Here is a 22,933-nt window from a genome sequence, read left to right on the forward strand (position 1 = left end):
GTGGAATAGTGGTGAATCTTCCCAGGATAGATCGGCTGACCAAAATTACCCAAAAAGCGCAGTGACGACTCATCCAAAAGATCCCACAACAACATACAAAGAACTGCAAGCCTCACTTACCTCAGTTCATGACTCCACCATAAGAATGAGACTAGGTAAAATGGCCTGCATGGCAGAGTTCCCAGACGAAAACCACTGCTGAGCAATAAGAACATAAAGGCTCATCTCAGGTTTGTCAGAAAACATCTTTATGATCCCCCAAACTTTTGGGAGAATATGCAGTGGACTGACGAGACAAAAGTTGAACTTTTTGGAAGGTGTATGTCCCATTACATCTGGCGTAGAGGTAACACAACATTTCAGAAAAGGAACATCATTCCAACAGTAAAATATGGTGCTGGTAGTGTGATGGTCTTGGGCTGTTTTGATAGTTCAGGACCTGGAAAGCTTGCTGTGGTAAATGGAACCATGAATGCTGCTGTCTACCAAAAAATCCTGAGGAAAATGTCCAGCCATCTGTTTGTGACCTCAAGCTGAAGCGCACTTGGGTTATGCAGCAGGACAATGATCCAAAACACACCATCAATGTCACCTCTGAATGGCTTAAGAAAAAAAAAATTAATAGTTTGCAGTGGCCTAGTCAAAGTCTTCATCTTAATCCATTTAAAATGCTTTGGCATGACCTTAAATAGGTGGATTACAACAATTCTGCAAAGATGAGTGTGCAAAAATCCTCCAGAGCATTGTAAAAGACTCATTGCCAGTTATGGCAAATGTTTGATTGCAGTTGTTGCTGCAAAGGGTGCCCCAACCAGTTATTAGCTTTAGGGGGGAATCACTTTTTCACACAGGGACCTTTAGATTTGGATTTCTTTTTTCCCTTAATAATAAAGACCTTCATTTAAAAACTGCATTTTGTCTTTACTTGTGTTATCTTTGTCTAATATTTAAATTTATTTGGTGATCTGAAATATTTAAGTGTGACAAACATGAAAAAGAATAGGAAATCAGGAAGGAGGCAAACACTTTTTCACACACCGTATGTATAAAAGTACCTACACATTACACCTACAGTATCTTTTCTAAAATCCCATTCTACATCCTGTAGTGCAGTGGTGTCCACATTGTGCAGTGCTGAGGTAGTGACCCAGCAAAATTCAAAACAAAACGTGTTTAATGTCCAAACTCACACAGCGTACAGCACACGGTATCCTCTGAATCACAGCCGGAAAAAAAGACAGTCCATAAATGCGTCCGGTTGTCGAGGGAGACTGCACCACCGTATCATGCTGCGGGGTGCCAGGAGTTCGCTCTGCTTGGCTCTGTGTTCCATCACACAGGCTGAGCCTTTGCAGAGCTGATTGCTCTGCTCCCTGCAAATTCCACACTGACACACCCAACCCTCTGCTACATGGGTTTTTTACAAGGGAACCTGTGGCGGTAGGCCACATAGAAAACCTGGCCCGGGGAGGAAACGGACTGCCCCACAACCTTACTGTAGTCCGTTTCAAAAATAAAAGCCCTTGACAGGTTTTTCTAAATCCGCCTTCAACAAATAGCTTGCCCAAGCCAACACTCACTTTTATTCTGCATTGCAACCACAGCTATGCCTGTGACTGCAATGCACTCAAACGGCCTCAATATGCTTGTATGCGCATCCTGGGGGACTCATAGCGACCCTTGCATATGACCCCGGTCACTGCCTCACAATCCCTAGACATTAATATGGAGTCCGTTCTCCCCTTTACAGCTACAATATAACGGCTTCCACTCTTCTGGGAAGGATATCTACAAGATTTTAAAGTGTGTCTGTGGGAAGTTTTCTTCACTCATCCAGAAGATGTAAATCCGATACTGATGTTGGTTGATTTTGATTCGCAATCTTTATTCTAATTGATCCTAAAGGCGTTTGATAGGTTAAGGTCAGGGCTTGGTGTAGGGCAGTCATGTTTTATCATCCAGATTCACAAAACCATATCTTTATTGACCTTGTTTTGTGCACTAGGCACAGTCATGCTGTAATAGAAAAGGATCTTCCCAAAACTGTTCCCCCTTATTTGGAAGCATACAATTTCCCTTAACTGGAATTAACCTAAGTGGACCAAACTCAGACTTGCCCATCAGATGACCAGATTTAGATACATAACTCACTGAGTTCCTAGAGCACATTTACATTGCTCAAGGTGGCGGCATGCTTTACACTGCTCCATCCGATGCTTAGCATTGTGATCTATGGCTTTCATGCAGCTGCTCGGCCACTGAAACCATAACGAAGCTCACAATGCAGTTTTCATTCTGATGCTAAAAGGGTTGTCTCTTTTCAGAAAATCCCATTCCCCATGCACAGTTTATTTTAAAATACTGCTTTACTCACCTTCTGTAGGTCTAGCTCTGACATGACATCAGCACTGCAGCCAATACCAAACATCCGGAGCAGCATTGTCTACTAGGCTGCTCCCCTTGAGTGACAGGTCTCTCCCTGTGTGTAAGTAGAGACTTGTCAGTCACTGGCATCGGGATGGGAGAAGTTGCCGGGGACCCGCCTGTCTGACTAGTCACCTGTACGGCTCGATCCCTGGTGTCTTTTAGAATGTTTCTCTCTGATTCACTGCAGAGTTTCAGAGTCAAATGTACATGACTCTGCCTGATACAGGTTTCTCCTGAATTGAGCAGCATATATCAGCTGTCAGATTCCATTTAACTGATAAAAATAATATAAGTAATATCAGACCTTCAAAACAGTCAAAGTATCTCATGTGGCCCCTTGAGAACGTTAATTGTCCACCATTGCAATAGAGTAATAGTAACAATTGATTTACGTACCTAATCAAAGCAGATGTTAAAGCTTTGGGTTTCCAATAAAAAATATTGTGCAGGAGAGAGGAGGGCTTTTTGTGCCTGCAGGCTTGCCATTCTTGCGTGTACCCATGCAGGTATGCTTGGCATTGGCAGGGATCAAGCATACGCCACTTAACCAACTCCTTTGATTTTACCCAAGTTTTTTTTTTTTTACGAAAATAGCTGTAGAGGAGATTGAGGCTTGATTGCTCCAGAGTATTTTTGAAATAAGTTTGTTATAAAAAATCTCTGTGTCTGCTGATCAGTCACTGTAGGCAGAAATTAATGACACCCTGTATCTTGCTTGAGGTAATGAAGGAGGGAAGTGCACAGAATCTGCACGTACTAAATGCCCATAAATCATGTACTGATTTTGTGTAGTAATTGGCATGATCTAAGACGCAGTCTGTGGTTGAGATACCCTCTCTTTAATTATTATGCCCAGAGGGCAGATATGTATCCAGTCTATTGCTGGGCATGTTTTATCCTTGTACTTCAGCCCTTCATTTTAGGTTATGTGTCTTGTGCTAAAATATGTGTGTGAATTGTTATGACACCATTTAAATTCAGATGTGGCTTAAAGTATAGAGCACTATGAATGCTAAGCATGGTGCCTGTATGTTACTCATAGTCCCTATGTCAGCCATTGTACAGGTGCATTAATGCCAATTGACAGGGTAGAGAGTCTTTGGCCACATATGGCTTTAATGTTTGTGCTTTTTCTGCACTCATTATTGTTGGCATCCATACGTGCATAAGTTTGTTATAAAACCCCAAGAAATGGAAGACGCACGTCATAAGATTATTATCAGGTGTTATTGTATTATATGAGAGAAGAGAATATATACAAGTATTGGCCAGATGTCCATACAGACCACACACAACCTCTGCAAATGTGAGGGAAGTGTATAATCATCACTAAGATATTACACTTGTATACAGTTACATACAATTTACATCTGATATTGATTAAGGTCCAGTGGACATACAATTAGCAGTGTCAAACTGGGCACCTGTCTTCAAATCCTTAAGAAGAATTTCTTCCTGTATAGAATATAGGACACTAAGACCCAGATGGTGGTACCCAGAAGATCTTGAGCAAGAAACTCATAATGAGATGTCCAGTTCTTCACCTCCCAGTTAAATGGAAAATATGAGCCCAGAAGTGAGTGTCCGACATAGACAAAGATTGAATTCATTCCTGAATAGAGTATAAAAGAACAAATAAAATACATTCTGGTTGTCATGTAGCCAATACACAGCATCAATTCCTACCTTATCTTTCACACATCTAAAGACGATAATATACCCACCCACCAGAATGTGGCTGATCAGTCATATCGGTCATGAATATGCAAAAACAAACTGTCAGTTTGCGGACATTCTAAAAATTGTGATGTGGAGAGTGGTAAATGGTCGGCAGTAATCAGCTTTTTTTTTCGTACACATCGAAAGGTGAGCCAACTGTTGAATAATCCACGATTCCACTTTCTGTTTTTTTGCTTGAACTTAATTGTAAAATAATGGTTTGTCAAAAAAATCTAAATCTGCTATTTCTGCCAAGTTTTTTTTTTTTCAATTTTTACGGCTTTATTTATTCAGATTCTACATTTCTAGTAAATCTCTCAGGACCACCAGTGAAATGGAGCACCGACTTCAATATCAGCAAGATTCTGAGCCCCCAAAACATGGTTTAGATTAACACAGAATAGTTCCATCTAGTTGATCAGTACATACAGTACAGACCAAAAGTTTGGACACACATTCTCATTTAAAGATTTTTCTGTATTTTCATGACTATGAAAATTGTACATTCACACTGAAGGCATCAAAACTATGAATTAACACATGTGGAATTATATACTTAAAGGGAACCTATCACCCCGTTTTTTTCGGTATGAGATAAAAATACTGTTAAATAGGGCCTGAGCTGTGCATTACAATAGTGTAGTTTGTGGACCCCGATTCCCCACCTATGCTGCCGAAATACGTTACCAAAGTAGTCATTTTCTCCTGTCAATCAGGCTGGTCAGGTCGGATGGGCGTGGCTTCTTCCCCCAGATATTGCGTAGTTTTCCGTTGGTGGCGTAGTGGTGTGCGCATGTCCAACGTCCCCAATCCTGCACGGGGGGGTGAAAATAGCAGCGATGTCCGTTATTCCATTGGTGGTCGGTGGGCGCGGCCATCTTCCTTTGGCCGCGCGTGCGCAGAAGCGGCGCTCTGCTGGCCGCGGCTTCAGGAAAATGGCCGCCGCGATCTCCATCTGCGCACGCGCGGCATCCCGCGGCCATTTTCCTGAAGCCGCGGCCAGCAGAGCGCCGCTTCTGCGCACGCGCGGCCAAAGGAAGATGGCCGCGCCCACCGACCACCAATGGAATAACGGACATCGCTGCTATTTTCACCCCCCCGTGCAGGATTGGGGACCTTGGACATGCGCACACCACTACGCCACCAACGGAAAACTACGCAATATCTGGGGGAAGAAGCCACGCCCATCCGACCTGACCAGCCTGATTGACAGGCGAAAATGACTACTTTGGTAACGTATTTCGGCAGCATAGGTGGGGAATCGGGGTCCACAAACTACACTATTGTAATGCACAGCTCAGGCCCTATTTAACAGTATTTTTATCTCATACTGAAAAAAACGGGGTGATAGGTTCCCTTTAACAAAAAAGTGTGAAACAACTGAAATTATGTCTTATATTCTAGGTTCTTCAAAGTAGCCACCTTTTGCTTTCATGACTGCTTTGCACACTCTTGGCATTCTTTTGATGAGCTTCAAGAGGTAATCACCGGGAATGGTCTTCCAACAATCTTGAAGGAGTTCCCAGAGATGCTTAGCACTTGTTGGCCCTTTTGCCTTCACTCTGCGGTCCAGCTCACCCCAAACCATCTCAGTTGGGTTCAGGTCTGGTGACTGTGGAGGCAAGGTCATCTGGCGTAGCACCCCATCACTCTCCTTCTTGGTCAAATAGCCCTTACACAGTCTGGAGGTGTGTTTGGGGTCATTGTCCTGTTAAAAAATAAATGATGGTCCAACTAAACACAAACCAAATGGAATAGCATGCCGCTGCAAGATGCTGTGGTAGCCATGTTGGTTCAGTATGTAAAACAGGAACACATAAGCCGTGCGCACAGTGAACAAGCCTGTAGAGACATGTTCACACCACCAAGAGACTTGGAAACACAAAAAAGCACAGTAAAACCAAAGACACTCTGTTGCAAAAAAAAATCACAGTGAACAGCAAGTGCTAGTAAAAAGATGGAAATAACAGGGTATTTGGTTGATACGTTTTTTGCAAAAAATGTATACTAAGCCACTCTACCAAATGTCCAAGTATACCCGTATCAGAGCAGTCCTAACTTGCTGGTTCAGTATGCCTCCAATTTTGAATAAATCCCCAACAGTGTCACCGGCAAAGCAGTCCCACACCATCACACCTCCTCCTCCATGCTTCACGGTGGGAACCAGGCATGTAGAGTCCATCCGTTCACCTTTTCTGCGCCGCACAAAGACACAGTGGTTGGAACCAAAGATCTCAAATTTGGACTCATCAGACCAAAGCACAGATTTCCACTGGTCTAATATTCATTCCTTGTGTTCTTTAGCCCAAATAAGTCTCTTCTGCTTGTTGCCTGTCCTTAGCAGTGGTTTCCTAGCAGCTATTTTACCATGAAGGCCTGCTGTACAAAGTCTCCTCTTAACAGTTGTTGTAGAGATGTGTCTGCTGCTAGAACTCTGTGTGGCATTGACCTGGTCTCTAATCTGAGCTGCTGTTAACCTGCGATTTCTGAGGCTGGTGACTCAGATAAACTTATCCTCAGAAGCAGAGGTGACTCTTGGTCTTCCTTTCCTGGGGCGGTCCTCATGTGAGCCAGTTTCTTTGTAGCGCTTGATGGTTTTTGCCACTGCACTTGGGGACACTTTCAAAGTTTTCCCAATTTTTCAGACTGACTGACCTTCATATCTTAAAGTAATAATGGCCACTCGTTTTTCTTTACTTAGCTGCTGTTTTCTTGCCATAATACAAATTCTAATAGTCTATTCAGTAGGACTATCAGCTGTGTATCCACCAGACTTCTGCACAACACAACTTATGGTTCCAACCCCATTTATAAGGCAAGAAATCCCACTTATTAAACCTGACAGGGCACACCTGTGAAGTGAAGACCATTCCCGGTGACTACCTCTTGAAGCTCATCAAGAGAATGCCAAGAGTGTGCAAAGCAGTCATCAAAGCAAAAGGTGGCTACTTTGAAGAACCTAGAATATAAGACATAATTTCAGTTGTTTCACACTTTTTTGTTAAGTATATAATGCCACATGTGTTAATTCATAGTTTTGATGCCTTCAGTGTGAATGTACAATTTTCATAGTCATGAAAATACAGAAAAATCTTTAAATGAGAAGGTGTGTCCAAACTTTTGGTCAGTACTGTATGTGAACTTGGAATTACCAAATCTGAAATGTGTCTTCCACGGTAAAGAATTCTTGGTTGGCAAAGCTTCACAGTAAAGTAGCGTGTTTGATTGTGATGGGTGCTGTATGTTACAAAGACTAAAGGTACCGTCACATTAAGCGACGCTGCAGCGATATAGACAACGATGCCGATCGCTGCAGCGTCGCTGTTTCGTCGTTGTGTGGTCGCTGGAGAGCTGTCACACAGACAGCTCTCCAGCGACCAACGATGCCGAAGTCCCCGGGTAACCAGGGTAAACATCGGGTTACTAAGCGCAGGGCCACGCTTAGTAACCCGATGTTTACCCTGGTTACCAGTGTAAATGTAAAAAAAACCAAACACTACATACTTACATTCCGGTGTCTGTCGCTTTCCCCGGCGTCCTCTTCCCTGCACTGTGTAAGCGCCGGCCGTAAAGCAGAGCGGTGATGTCACCGCTGTGCTCTGCTTTACGGCCGGCCGGCGCTGACACAGTGCAGGGAAGCGGACGCCGGGGGATGCGACAGACACCGGAATGTGAGTATGTAGTGTTTGTTTTTTTTTACATTTACACTGGTAACCAGGGTAACCATCGGGTTACTAAGCGCAGCCCTGCTCTTAGTAACCCGATGTTTACCCTGGTTACCAGTGAAGACATCGCTGAATCAGCGTCACATACGCCGACTCAGCGATGTCAGCGGGTGATCCAGCGATGAAATAAAGTTCTGGACTTCTAGCTCCGACCAACGATGTCACCGCAGGATCCTGATCGCTGCTGCGTGTCAAACACAACGATATCGCTATCCAGGACGCTGCAACGTCACGGATCGTTATTGTTATCGTTGTTAAGTTGTTCAGTGTGAAGGTACCTTAACTTCTGGAATTTTTTTACTGAAAGGGATAGGCACATGCTCGTGAAAGCTAAAGAACAGGAAATAATGATGGTGCATATGTTATTTCCTAAATGTTTCTACAAGGATGGCCTTTATTGGACTGATGATTGCACTGGGTTACTTGCATTTTAGTACAGAAGTTGGGTTTTATACCAGATTTTGCTTGTATTTCCTACAGACCTAGTAATTTCAGATTGGTATTGATAGTATCTCTGTGTAAATAGAGCTATAACCTCTGCTATATGTCAACCAGTGTGAATTTTCTTTGAGAGGGAGAAAAGAAAAACATATATATGCCATGTGTGGGTGTCAGCCAAATCTGGCCTGATATTGTTCTTTAAGAGAAACTGCAAGATTAGGAGATATTGCCTCTATTTATTATGTAACCCTGCCATTTGAATCTTCATCTGAGGCCATGATGTCAGCACCCTATGGCACCATGTGGTGGGAAGAATGGACTCCAGAAACCATAGGCCTCTATTGTTAATGTGTCAGTGTCACTGTGCCCGGAAAAGATTGAACTTCACAGGCCAAGAAACCTCTTCTGCCTTCCTGTCTGTTTATGCAGTTACTACATGTGATCAATGTGGTCGGGAAGGAAATGCAAACACTTGGAATTAGAATGTGAGTTCTGTGGCTCAAGCATTGATTTTACTACAGTGACCTAATGAAATAGTAAGTGCGTGATAAGATATTATACCTGGATAGATGAATGGTTGTCCTCCCCACCAGTGTCGCACATCAATCACGTAAAACATCAGCCCCAGCAGAAGGAAGGAGAAGCAGCTAAGTGTTGTGATGAAGGACAGAGACCTGGAAATGTGCAGAAAGATAAAGCCATGTATCCAAAGATCAATTTGTCCTAAACACCGTCTTATTGTTACCAAAATTGAAACCATGCTCAAATGACAAGATGTAGTAATGTGGTATCTAAAGAAATGCGGCAGTGTATGACATGTTCTGTCTTCTGTGAAGCCATTTCTTATTATTCACAATGTCGTATCAAACCATTTATCATCCAATTCTTGGAAAACAGCCACTAATCTATCTGGCTTCTGTATGCCCTCTGCTAATGCAAATAATTATCAAGAGGGCAAGAGGTCGAGTTTCTGTTAACAAGACATTGACTCCAACGCAACAGTTCTTCTAGATATCATGATAGTCTTTGTTATCGTTTTACATCTTTACATCTGTTACCCCCTATTCTTTACAGACCTGCAAACAACATCAGACCACTTATAGTAGTGATTCTCCAGCTTAAGAAGAACCAACGCATGCCCATTTCAATTGCATCGTAATCTTATTGTTCTTATTGCATAAAAAGGACATCTCGCCGGAAGGGTAAAATATGTAATTTGTGAATCTACATAAAAGTTATAGTAAGTGATTGACTACAAGTTTCAAATCAGACTGTCCTCATTTTTCTGGGTATTTTTAATACTTGGATGGGCTTGGATGATTCAGTCTATAAGTTAAAATTACAGTTAAAGGGAATCTGTCACCAGGTTTGGCTGATATGAGATACTGCCATCACCTTTTAGGGTTTATACAGCATTCTATAATGCTGTATATCTGCACCCAACCAGACCTGTAAAAGAAGCAAAATAACTTTTATTATACTCACCTGTGGAGCGGTCCTTCATAAGGGTTGTCGCTCTTCTTGGTCTAATGCTTTCCATCCTTTTCCGATCGCCGTCCTCCTGCTTGCTTTGTGTGAATGACATGTCCCTGCATCATCCACATAGGCTCCACGGCATTGCGCTCCTGCATGGGTGTACTTCTCTGTCCTGTTGAGGGCAGAGCAAAGCACTGCAGTGCGCAGGTACCAGGGCTTTTTGACCTTTCCCGGTGCCTGCACATTATAGAATGCTGTATATCAACCCTGGAAGGTAATGGCCGTACCTCATAATAATAATAATAATAATAATAATAATAATAATAATAACGTTTGGTTTAAAGGGAGCCTGTCACTAGATTCATACTGCGTAGACAATGGACTATATGGAGAAATGTAACTAGTCTGGCAACATTCCCAGCTAGCTTCTTATGCTCTGCAGGTGATTGACAGGGCTCTTTCTATGTTCAAACATAGGAGAGACCTGTCAATTATCTGAAGCTGAGCAGGGAAAAGGTGGCCAGGCAGTTCCAGACTAGTCATAGCTCTCCTATTGTCTCTGGCTGGCTCTCCAAATTAAGTATTCCCTGAAACACTGTGGCAATCACGCTGTTGCAGCATGGGGTCCACTGTGCAGGAGTGGAACCTGCTGCTAGTAAATGGCGGCACTATATGGTGGTACAACGCGTGAACAGACACGGGTTCCGTCACCAGGTGTGTATAGGAGCGAACTCTGTTGCTTCACAGAGTCACCGGGATTAAGATAACGCTGTGCCCTGTTAACCTCACAGAGGATCACAGCTCACTAACAGAGCAGGTAGCATACAGTGGTCATACAGTCAGCATAGCACACAAACAACTCTCCGGTGGAGCCAGAATTCTAGTGGCTATAGGCCAGCTGTCATGATTCTCAATGGCGAGAGAACATAGCCCAGCATATATGAGAACTAGCTCTTGGAAGATGGAAACTATACTGACCATGAACTAAACCTGCCGCACAACTAGAAGTGGCCGGGTAGCATGCCTACGTTTTTTATCCCTAGATGCCCAGCGCCAGCCGGAGAACTACCTAATCCTAGCAGAGGAAAAGACAGTCCTGGCTCACCTCTAGAGAAATTTTCCCAAAAGGCAGACAGAGGCCCCCACATATATTGGCGGTGATTTTAGATGAAATGACAAACGAAGTATGAAAATAGGTTTAGCAAAATCGAGGTCCGCTTACTAGATAGCATGAAGACAGAAAGGGCACTTTCATGGTCAGCAGAAAACCCTATCAAAACACCATCCAGAAATTACTTTAAGACTCTAGCATTAACTCATAACACCAGAGTGGCAATTTCCGCTCACAAGAGCTTTCCAGACACAGTAACGAAACAGCAGCTGTGAACAGGAACAAAATGCAAAAACACACAAGGACAAAAGTCCAACTTAGCTAGGAGTTGTCTAGTAGCAGGAACATGCACAGAAGGCTTCTGATTACATTGTTGACCGGCATGAAACTGACAGAGGAGCAAGGTTATATAGCGACTCCCACATCCTGATAGGAGCAGGTGAACAGAGGGGATGATGCACACAAGTACAATTCCACAAGTGGCCACCGGGGGAGCCCAGAATCCAATTTCACAACAGTACCCCCCCCTCAAGGAGGGGGCACCGAACCCTCACCAGAACCACCAGGGCGATCAGGATGAGCCCTATGAAAGGCACGGACAAGATCGGAGGCATGAACATCAGAGGCAGTGACCCAAGAATTATCCTCCTGACCGTATCCCTTCCATTTGACCAGATACTGGAGTTTCCGTCTGGAAACACGAGAGTCCAAGATCTTTTCCACAACGTACTCCAACTCACCCTCAACCAACACCGGAGCAGGAGGCTCAACGGAAGGCACAGCCGGTACCTCATACCTGCGCAACAATGACCGATGAAAAACATTATGAATCGAAAAGGATGCAGGGAGGTCCAAACGGAAGGACACAGGGTTAAGAATCTCCAATATCTTGTACGGGCCGATGAACCGAGGCTTAAACTTAGGAGAAGAAACCCTCATAGGGACAAAACGAGAAGACAACCACACCAAGTCCCCAACACAAAGCCGAGGACCAACACAACGACGGCGGTTGGCAAAAAGCTGAGTCTTCTCCTGGGACAACTTCAAATTGTCCACCACCTGCCCCCAAATCTGATGCAACCTCTCCACCACAGCATCCACTCCAGGACAATCCGAAGATTCCACTTGACCGGAGGAAAATCGAGGATGAAACCCCGAATTACAGAAAAACGGGGACACCAAGGTGGCAGAGCTGGCCCGATTATTGAGGGCGAACTCCGCCAAAGGCAAAAAAGCAACCCAATCATCCTGATCCGCAGACGCAAAACACCTCAAATATGTCTCCAAGGTCTGATTAGTCCGCTCGGTCTGGCCATTAGTCTGAGGATGGAAAGCAGACGAAAAAGACAAATCTATGCCCATCCTAGCACAGAATGCCCGCCAAAATCTAGACACGAATTGGGTCCCTCTGTCAGAAACGATATTCTCCGGAATACCATGCAAACGAACAACATTTTGAAAAAACAGAGGAACCAACTCGGAAGAAGAAGGCAACTTAGGCAAGGGAACCAGATGGACCATCTTAGAGAAACGGTCACACACCACCCAGATGACAGACATCTTCTGAGAAACAGGCAGATCCGAAATAAAATCCATCGAGATGTGCGTCCAAGGCCTCTTCGGGATAGGCAAGGGTAACAACAATCCACTAGCCCGAGAACAACAAGGCTTGGCCCGAGCACAAACGTCACAAGACTGCACAAAGCCTCGCACATCTCGTGACAGGGAAGGCCACCAGAAGGACCTTGCCACCAAATCCCTGGTACCAAAGATTCCAGGATGACCTGCCAACGCAGAAGAATGAACCTCAGAGATGACTCTACTGGTCCAATCATCAGGAACAAACAGTCTACCAGGTGGGCAACGATCAGGTCTATCCGCCTGAAACTCCTGCAAGGCCCGCCGCAGGTCTGGAGAAACGGCAGACAATATCACTCCATCTTTAAGGATACCTGTGGGCTCAGAATTACCAGGGGAGTCAGGCTCAAAACTCCTAGAAAGGGCATCCGCCTTAACATTCTTAGAACCCGGTAGGTAAGACACCACAAAATTAAACCGAGAGAAAAACAACGACCAGCGCGCCTGTCTAGGATTCAGGCGCCTGGCAGACTCAAGGTAAATTAAATTTTTGTGGTCAGTCAATACCACCACCTGATGTCTGGCCCCCTCAAGCCAGTGACGCCACTCCTCAAAAGCCCACTTCATGGCCAAAAGCTCCCGATTCCCAATATCATAATTCCGCTCGGCGGGCGAAAATTTACGGGAAAAAAAGGCACAAGGTCTCATCACGGAGCAGTCGGAACTTCTCTGCGACAACACCGCCCCAGCTCCGATTTCAGAAGCGTCGACCTCAACCTGAAAAGGAAGAGCAACATCAGGCTGACGCAACACTGGGGCGGAAGAAAAGCGGCGCTTGAGCTCCCGAAAGGCCTCCACAGCATCAGGGGACCAATCAGCAACATCAGCACCCTTCTTAGTCAAATCAGTCAATGGTTTTACAACATCAGAAAAACCAGCAATAAATCGACGATAAAAGTTAGCAAAGCCCAAAAATTTCTGAAGACTCTTAAGAGAAGAGGGTTGCGTCCAATCACCAATAGCCTGAACCTTGACAGGATCCATCTCGATGGAAGAGGGGGAAAAAATGTATCCCAAGAAGGAAATCTTTTGAACCCCAAAAACACACTTAGAACCCTTCACACACAAGGAATTAGACCGCAAAACCTGAAAAACCCTCCTGACCTGCTGGACATGAGAGTCCCAGTCATCCGAAAAAATCAGAATATCATCCAGATACACAATCATAAATTTATCCAAATAATCGCGGAAAATGTCATGCATAAAGGACTGGAAGACTGAAGGGGCATTTGAAAGACCAAAAGGCATCACCAAATACTCAAAATGGCCCTCGGGCGTATTAAATGCGGTTTTCCACTCATCCCCCTGCTTGATTCGCACCAAATTATACGCCCCACGGAGATCAATCTTAGAGAACCACTTGGCCCCCTTTATACGAGCAAACAAATCAGTAAGCAGTGGTAACGGATATTGATATTTAACCGTGATTTTATTCAAAAGTCGATAATCAATACACGGCCTCAAAGAGCCGTCTTTCTTAGACACAAAGAAAAAACCGGCTCCTAAGGGAGATGACGAAGGACGAATATGTCCCTTTTCCAAGGACTCCTTTATATATTCTCGCATAGCCGCGTGTTCAGGCACAGACAGATTAAATAAACGACCCTTAGGGTATTTACTACCCGGGATCAAGTCTATGGCACAATCGCACTCCCGGTGCGGAGGTAGTGAACCAACCTTGGGTTCTTCAAAAACGTCACGAAAGTCAGACAAGAATTCAGGAATCTCAGAGGGAATAGATGATGAAATGGAAACCAAAGGTACGTCCCCATGAGTTCCTTTACATCCCCAGCTTAACACAGACATAGCTCTCCAGTCGAGGACTGGGTTATGAGATTGCAGCCATGGCAATCCCAGCACCAAAACATCATGTAGATTATACAGCACCAGAAAGCGAATAACCTCCTGGTGATCCGGATTAACACGCATAGTCACTTGTGTCCAGTATTGTGGTTTATTACTAGCCAATGGGGTGGAGTCAATCCCTTTCAGAGGTATCGGAGCCTCCAATGGCTCCAAATCATACCCACAGCGTTTGGCAAAGGACCAATCCATAAGACTCAAAGCAGCGCCAGAGTCGACATAGGCGTCCGCGGTAATAGATGACAAAGAACAAATCAGGGTCACAGATAGAATAAACTTAGACTGTAAAGTGCTAATTGAAACAGACTTGTCAGGCTTCTTAGTACGCTTAAAGCATGCTGATATAACATGAGTTGAATCACCACAGTAGAAGCACAACCCATTTTTTCGTCTAAAATTCTGCCGCTCGCTTCTGGACAGAATTCTATCACATTGCATATTTTCTGGCGTTTTCTCAGTAGACACCGCCAAATGGTGCACAGGTTTGCGCTCCCGCAGACGCCTATCGATCTGAATAGCCATCGTCATGGACTCATTCAGACTCGCAGGCACAGGGAACCCCACCATAACATCCTTAATGGCATCAGAGAGACCTTCTCTGAAAATCGCCGCCAGGGCGCACTCATTCCACTGAGTAAGCACAGACCATTTGCGGAATTTTTGGCAGTATATTTCAGCTTCATCTTGCCCCTGAGACAAGGACATCAAGGCCTTTTCCGCCTGAAGCTCTAAATGAGGTTCCTCATAAAGCAACCCCAAGGCCAGAAAAAACGCATCCACATTGAGCAACGCAGGATCCCCTGGTGCCAATGCAAAAGCCCAGTCCTGAGGGTCGCCCCGGAGCAAGGAAATTACAATCCTGACCTGCTGTGCAGGGTCTCCGGCAGAGCGAGACTTCAGGGACAAAAACAATTTGCAATTATTTTTAAAATTTTGAAAGTGAGATCTATTCCCCGAGAAGAATTCAGGCAAAGGAATTCTAGGCTCAGACATAGGTGCATGAACAACAAAATCTTGCAAATTTTGTACCTTTGTGGCGAGATTATTCAAACCTGTAGCTACACTCTGAAGATCCATTTGAAACAGGTGAACACAGAGCCATTCAAGGATTAGAAGGAGAGAAAGAGAGGAAGGCTGCAGTATAGGCAGACTAGCAAATGATTCAATTAAGAGCACACTCAGAACTAGAGGGAAAAAAAAAAAAAAAAAATTGTAGCAGACTTCTTTTTTCTCTCCTTTCTCAGCCAGTAATTTAACCCTTTTTTGGGCCGGTCAAACTGTCATGATTCTCAATGGCGAGAGAACATAGCCCAGCATATATGAGAACTAGCTCTTGGAAGAGGGAAACTATACTGACCATGAACTAAACCTGCCGCACAACTAGAAGTGGCCGGGTAGCATGCCTACGTTTTTTATCCCTAGATGCCCAGCGCCAGCCGGAGAACTACCTAATCCTAGCAGAGGAAAAGACAGTCCTGGCTCACCTCTAGAGAAATTTTCCCAAAAGGCAGACAGAGGCCCCCACATATATTGGCGGTGATTTTAGATGAAATGACAAACGAAGTATGAAAATAGGTTTAGCAAAATCGAGGTCCGCTTACTAGATAGCATGAAGACAGAAAGGGCACTTTCATGGTCAGCAGAAAACCCTATCAAAACACCATCCAGAAATTACTTTAAGACTCTAGCATTAACTCATAACACCAGAGTGGCAATTTCCGCTCACAAGAGCTTTCCAGACACAGTAACGAAACAGCAGCTGTGAACAGGAACAAAATGCAAAAACACACAAGGACAAAAGTCCAACTTAGCTAGGAGTTGTCTAGTAGCAGGAACATGCACAGAAGGCTTCTGATTACATTGTTGACCGGCATGAAACTGACAGAGGAGCAAGGTTATATAGCGACTCCCACATCCTGATAGGAGCAGGTGAACAGAGGGGATGATGCACACAAGTACAATTCCACAAGTGGCCACCGGGGGAGCCCAGAATCCAATTTCACAACAGCCAGCCCTAAATTCACACACAAACTCCTCTCCGAAGGTGCCGGAATTCTAGTGGCTATACAGCCAACCCTGAACACATGCAGACACAGACCACAAGGTGGCTAAGCTCATAAACATAAGATGATACTAGCGCATGACCATGCGGCCATGCAAACCTTTTATAGAGGAAGCTCTCCAGGACCTTCCTAGTGGTCCAATAGGAACTGTTTCAGGACCTGAACATGTGACCCCTGACCTCCAATGAGAGGTCATCCCTTGGGCATGCCCAGTAGAGGAAAAGCAGGACTTAGTCCCAGGAGCATCTGCTCGCCGCAGAACAGTGCTGGTTACAATGGCTGAGTCTGGAAGATCAGCAGTAACCAAGCCAGTGGCGTATCTAGGGGGGGGAAGCCGGGGCATGTGCCCTGGGCGCAGCCGTCAGGGGGGCGCAGTCGGGCCGCCTAAAGCAGCGGTCCGCAGTGCCTCCCCCGGCGGCTGCATTCTGCCGCCCCCCGCACTGGGAGTCGGCTGTTCTCTGTGCCAACTGTCAAGCTGACAGCCGGCACAGAGAAGCTGCGGCGCGCCGGCTCCCAGTGTTCAATTGTACTCGTATCTGAGATGCGAGTACAATTGAAGCTCTGACTGCCGGGTCAGAGCGACGCCAGCAGCGTGATCAGGTTATGTGATCACGCTGCTGACATCACTCACCTGCGCGGCAGAGCAGGAGAGACGCAGATCGGTGGTAAGTGCTCCTGTGGAGCTGAAGACACCGAAGGTGCAGGGGGGGGATTTAATGTGAGTGGGAATGGGGGGGATATATTGTGGGGGGATTTTATGTGAGTGGGGATGGAGGGGATATATTGTGGGGGGATTTAATGTGAGTGGGGGTGGGGGGAATTTAATGTGAGTGGGGATGGTGGGATATATTATTGGATGGGGGATATTTAATATGAGTGGAGATGGGGGGATTTATTGTGGGGGGGAGATTTAATGTGAGTGGGGATTTATTGTGGGGGGGGAGATTTAATGTGAGTAAAGATGGGGGGATGTATTGTGGGGGGGGATTTAATGTGAGTAGGGAGGGGGGATTTATTGTGTGTGGGGAGAATTAGAGTGGAGATGGGGGATTGAATGTGTGGGGGGAGATTTGTCATGGCGATGGGGGATTTAATGTGTGTGGGAGATCTGAGGACACAAAATGAAGAGCAAAGGGGGAGATGGGGGGCACGTATGAGAAAACAGTATGGGGGAATGGGGGGCATGTATGAGGAAACAGTATGGGGGAATGTATGCAGACACAGTATGAGTAGCGATGTGAAAAACGTATGTGGACAGAGTACGGGGAGTGAGGGTGTTGGGATGTGTGCATGCGTAGCATGGAGGGACAGTGTAAGGGCACAGCCAGGAGGGGATAGTATACCAAGGAGGAGGAGTGTGATGAGAGAGTACAGTATAAATACTGGGCCCTATATGGGGGACACAGTGTGAGAGGACAGTGTAAAAATGGGGGCCGGTATGGAAAGGGGAGGTCAGTGTGAAGAGCATGTACCATAAGATGGACAGTGTGGGGGTCATATTTTATGCAGACAATATAGTGAGGGGCAATTTTTTATTCAGGAGCATTTTAATGACACTTGTATCTTTAAGGGCATCATGTGGAGATTTTCTGCAAAATAGTGAAGAAGATGGAAGTCTGCAGAGACGGCCGTGGATGAGAAAACTCATCATGGGGTCTGGACAAGATGAAGAAATGAAGGAGAACAACTCCAGAGGCGACGTGATCTATAAGGTACCTGGATGTAAATGTTATTTGTGATACTGACTAACTCTCATGTTTTTATTTATGTTAGGAGCATTAAAGGGGATGTCCAGGTTTGTGATGAGTCTGCAGTCATTCTTTGTGACTGCAGACTTCTGAGTTCTCACAGTGCACACTGCACGCTGTCAGGATTCTCTCGTGCCGGCGATTTACATACATGCGATCACATGCTGACTAGACATGTGTGGCCTCACTCAATGAAAATGAACTGAGTGAGGTCGGGCACGTCTGGTCGGAATGTGGTCAGAAGTATACAAATCACATGCTTGTGCTGACATGACTGTCCACCGGCAAGGGAGAATCCTAAAAGTGTGCAGTGCATTGGTTGTGAGAATTCAGAAGCTCCGATGTCAGGATTCAGCTCTGCAGGTTCCAGTAGTCGTCACATGGACACTTCACTCATATGTGACTTTCATACTTGTGTCCTGTGACATCGAGCTTCTCTTCTGCTTCTCTCAATTTTTCACTGGACATTGAGAGCATTAGGGAGAGGAGCTCGTGGGTACATGACTAAGTGTGAAAATCGCATACGTTCGGGGGGGGGCAAACTGAATTCTTGCCCCGGGTGCCAGAAACCCTAGATACACCTCTGAACCAAGCGCACAGTATCTACCTGAGCCAGGCGCTGGAACCGATGTCTCCGCTGAGCAGGCTCCACTGCGGCTGGAGAAGAATGGGAGACCGCAGCGGAGGTGGTTCAAGATTCCCCCTGTGCAGCGGCAGGAACTCAACACCTAACACACGAAGCCAGGCTTTTTGATTCATGTTTCTCATGGATTGGGCAGCATGAATCTAGTGACAGGTTCCCTTTAATATAAACTGGATCTAGATGGAGTGCATCAATGGCCAGTTATTGCCCATAAAGTATTGTCCCGTGTTGGATTTCACTTAGTATAAAAGATAGATGTTGATAAATCATATAGGCTCAGATTCATCAGGACTGAATCTGAGCCATAGTATTAAAGAAATACAGCCCATTAGCAAACTATCGATCACCAATATATAGATGACATAGGCTATACAGTAGTCTGAGCTGTGTTTCAAAATTTAGTCTATAGATTGCTGACAGGTCCTTTGGGAAACTGCAGGAATAGGAAATTCTTCTGGCTCATTTATTTCAAGAACCTCTAGAGATGAAAAATTCCAAATGAAAATATAGTGGAAAGGATACACTGCTCCCCTAACCTGTTAACTGATTTTCCGCGCTGCTATAAAACAAAGGGATGGAATGATTCCACAGGTGAGAACTAGAGGTGCACAAAGCATCATAACTACATCACTCATGCACCTGTAAGAAATGCATTTCATGGGTCTATGGGTGTGTGTCAAAATAATAAGACTCTGGTCGGCACTCCACGAGTAGAGAAACAGCAAAATGGAAAGAAATCCCGGCACTCACGTGTAGAACAATTGCTTATTTAATCCAGTGAAACCCAAACAATCAGACGTTTCAGCCCATACCAGGATTTTGTCAATTGATTAAATAAGCAATTATTCTACACATGAGTGCCGGGATTTCTTTCCATTTTGCTATTGGTATGGATGTCCTGAACTTTAGTGCCCATGCATCCATGGCAATCTCCCACAATGATGGCACGAAGTATTTAACCAACTGACCTGTCAGATTAAATTTGGATAGTGAGACGAAAAGGTACATTGAAGAATATTCACATATATGTTAATATGGGATGAGCTAATAGGTAAATTTACAATTATTGTCTACGAGACATAGGGTCCCATATCGTGCTCTAAAGCACCAAGCAGCGGCTATTACAGGTACATAAAGGGGTGCACTATTGGACTGCACGGAGCTCATATACTGCTCCCATACATGGGCCCTCTTCTGTCTGTGTCCGCCCCGGCAAGAGCGTACAAATTATATGCAATTTGTGAGATGTCTTCAGGGCAGAAATGCTCGCTACTGTGCCAGCATGTGCCATACCCTTCCAATATTGTATAAATCATGTAACAAGAAAGTACAGAAGTACAAACATAATGTGAACACAAGAAAGTCCTAAACAACAGACACTTGACTGAATTGTGGCAGTAGTTCAATACTTATAGCCAGTGGCACAATGCCTAGAGCCATGTATTCTAGATTTCTGGGTATTACCCAACAGATCTGCGGCACTGGTCACTACATTCACAGCTGTGATGCCGCTGATCTCCTCTCATTGCTGCACATAGTGAATACATTATAGGAATTAAATAAATCACATAAGGGAACCATTCCAGCTCATACTTCTTCCCTGATAGTACTCATCTGTGCTTCTTTATTTTAATACTTCCTAAAAGCCATTTATCTGTCCGTTGAAGGGCTGCCTACACCATCTGCATACCGAATGCGTATAAGTAACTGGCTATTGATTTTCATTTCTTCTGTAAAGCTGTCAAGTGCCTTCTTGGGTGTAAGAAAGGCATGAAGAGTTGAGGGGAAGTTGAGAAATCCACCACTTGTGTTTTTTCATTTCACTTATGTATTCTAGAAATTGAATATGTAAATATGAGACTTAATAAATCTGTATAACTTCATTCAGACCATATTTTTCAAGAGAAATACTTACATTATTTTGAAGTGGGGATGTGAACCAAATCTTGTGAAAGTGTATTTCGAATAGTGATATTGCTAGATATGTCAGTGATTGGCTGCAGCCGCCAAATATCTGAACCACCAGTACAGGTTGTACAGAGACTGGCTATACAGTGCCTTGCGAAAGTATTCGGCCCCCTGGAACTTTTCAGCCTTTTCCCACATATCAGGCTTCAAACATAAAGATACCAAATGTAAGTTTTTGGTGAAGAATCAACAACAAGTGGAACACAATTGTGAAGTTGAACGAAATTTATTGGTTATTTTAAATTTTTGTGGAAACTCAAAAACTGAAAAGTGGGGCGTGCAATATTATTCGGCCCCTTTACTTTCAGTGCAGCAAACTCACTCCAGAAGTTCATTGTGGATCTCTGAATGATCCAATGTTGTCCTAAATGCCTAATAATGATAAATATAATCCACCTGTGTGTAATTAAGTCTCGGTATAAATGCACCTGCTCTGTGATAGTCTCAGGGTTCTGTTTGAAGCACAGAAAGCATCATGAAGACCAAAGAACATAACAGGCAGGTCCGTGACACTGTTGTGGAGGAGTTTAAAGCCAGATTTGGATACAAAATGATTTCCAAAACTTTAAACATCTCAAGGAGCACTGTGCAAGCGATCATATTGAAATGGAAGGAGTATCATCTATACTAATAATAGTAACAACTTAGTGCATCTTCAGGATCATGGTCTAATAAACTAATAAAAGGGAGATTGATTTCCCACTCATCCTCTCCTAGCCAAGATCCACTGCCAGTCTTTACCGTCCCTCTTCCAGCCAATACATGCATGTGCCTGCTGCAGTCAATCACAGCCTCTAGTGGTGACCAATTCTTCACCCTTCCAGCTAGTGATCGGCCACAGTAGTCACATATCCATATGACAGGAGCAAGACGTACTGTATATAGTGCCCTGCGAAAGTATTCGGCTCCCTGGAACTTTTCAACCTCATATCATGCTTCAAACATAAAGATACCAAATGTAAATTTTTGGTGAAGAATCAACAAGTAGAACACAATTGTGAAGTTGAACGAAATTTATTGGTTATTTTAAATTTTTGTGGAAATTCAAAAACTGAAAAGTGGGACGTGCAATATTATTCGGCCCCTTTAACTTAATACTTTGTTGCTCAACCTTTTACTGCGATTACAGCAGCAAGTCGCTTGGGATATGTCTCTATCAGTTTTGTTCATCGAGAGATGGAAATTCTTGCCCATTCTTCCTTGGCAAACAGCTAGAGCTCAGTGAGGTTTGATGGAGATTGTTTGTGAACAGTAGTTTTCAGCTCTTTCCACAAATTCTCGATTGGATTGAGTTCTGGACTTTGTCTGGCCATTCTAACACCTGGATACGTTTATTTGTAGATTTTGCTTTATATTTGGGATCATTGTCTTGTTGGAAGACAAATCTCCATCCCAGTCTCAGGTCTTTTGCAGACTCCAACAGGTTTTCTTGAAGAATGGTCCTGTATTTGGCTCCATTCATCTTCCCATCAATTTTAACCATCTTCCCTGTCCCTGCTGAAGAAAAGCAGGCCCAAACCATGATGCTGCCACCACCATGTTTGACAGTGGGGATGGTGTGTTCAGGGTGATGAGCTGTGTTGCCTTTACGCCAAACATATCATTTGGCATTGTTGCCAAAAAGTTCGATTTTGGTTTCATCTGACTGAGCACCTTCTTCCACATGTTTGGTGTGTCTCCCAGGTGGCTTATTGTAAACTTTAAACAACACTTTTTATGGATATCTTTGAAAATGGCTTTCTTCTGGCCACTCTTCCATAAAGGCCAGATTTGTGCAGTGTACGACTGATTGTTGTCCTATGGACAGACTGTCCCACCTCAGTTACTACTCAACAATGCTGATAAAATATCAGTTGTTTCTGTGAACTGGTAGAACGCAGGACGCCAATCCAGACCGCTTGCTGGATTCAATGGTATTATCATCTTTCAGATGCTATTACAATTATAAAATGTAACAAGTCCTGCCGGGTGCAGCGAAGCTCCACTCCGCATATTCTCAGGGACGTAACGCCATGATTACTGAAGGGTACACTTCCCAAGGGAATGGGGCATTATTACTGCCGGGGCACTTTAGATAGGTATAGCACTATGTTGAGTGTGTAGAGGTCAGG

At 44.5% G+C, this 22,933-nt stretch overlaps 1 protein-coding gene across 1 annotated transcript in view; it reads right to left on the minus strand.

Moving 5' to 3' along the window:
* Positions 1-3,638: 3,638 nt before the first annotated feature.
* Positions 3,639-22,933, minus strand: part of LOC143770110 (heparan-alpha-glucosaminide N-acetyltransferase-like) — a 1,433,242-nt gene continuing 1,413,947 nt past the window's right edge. The window contains exons 17-18 of the mRNA XM_077259379.1: positions 8,874-8,986; positions 3,639-4,039 (exon numbers count right to left, since the gene is read on the minus strand). Coding sequence (XP_077115494.1) covers positions 3,858-4,039; positions 8,874-8,986 — 295 coding nt within the window. The 3' untranslated portion in view covers positions 3,639-3,857. The remainder of the gene's footprint in view (positions 4,040-8,873; positions 8,987-22,933) is intronic.

This window comes from Ranitomeya variabilis, chromosome 4 (assembly GCF_051348905.1).
Source record: "Ranitomeya variabilis isolate aRanVar5 chromosome 4, aRanVar5.hap1, whole genome shotgun sequence".
Lineage (NCBI taxonomy): Eukaryota > Metazoa > Chordata > Amphibia > Anura > Dendrobatidae > Ranitomeya > Ranitomeya variabilis.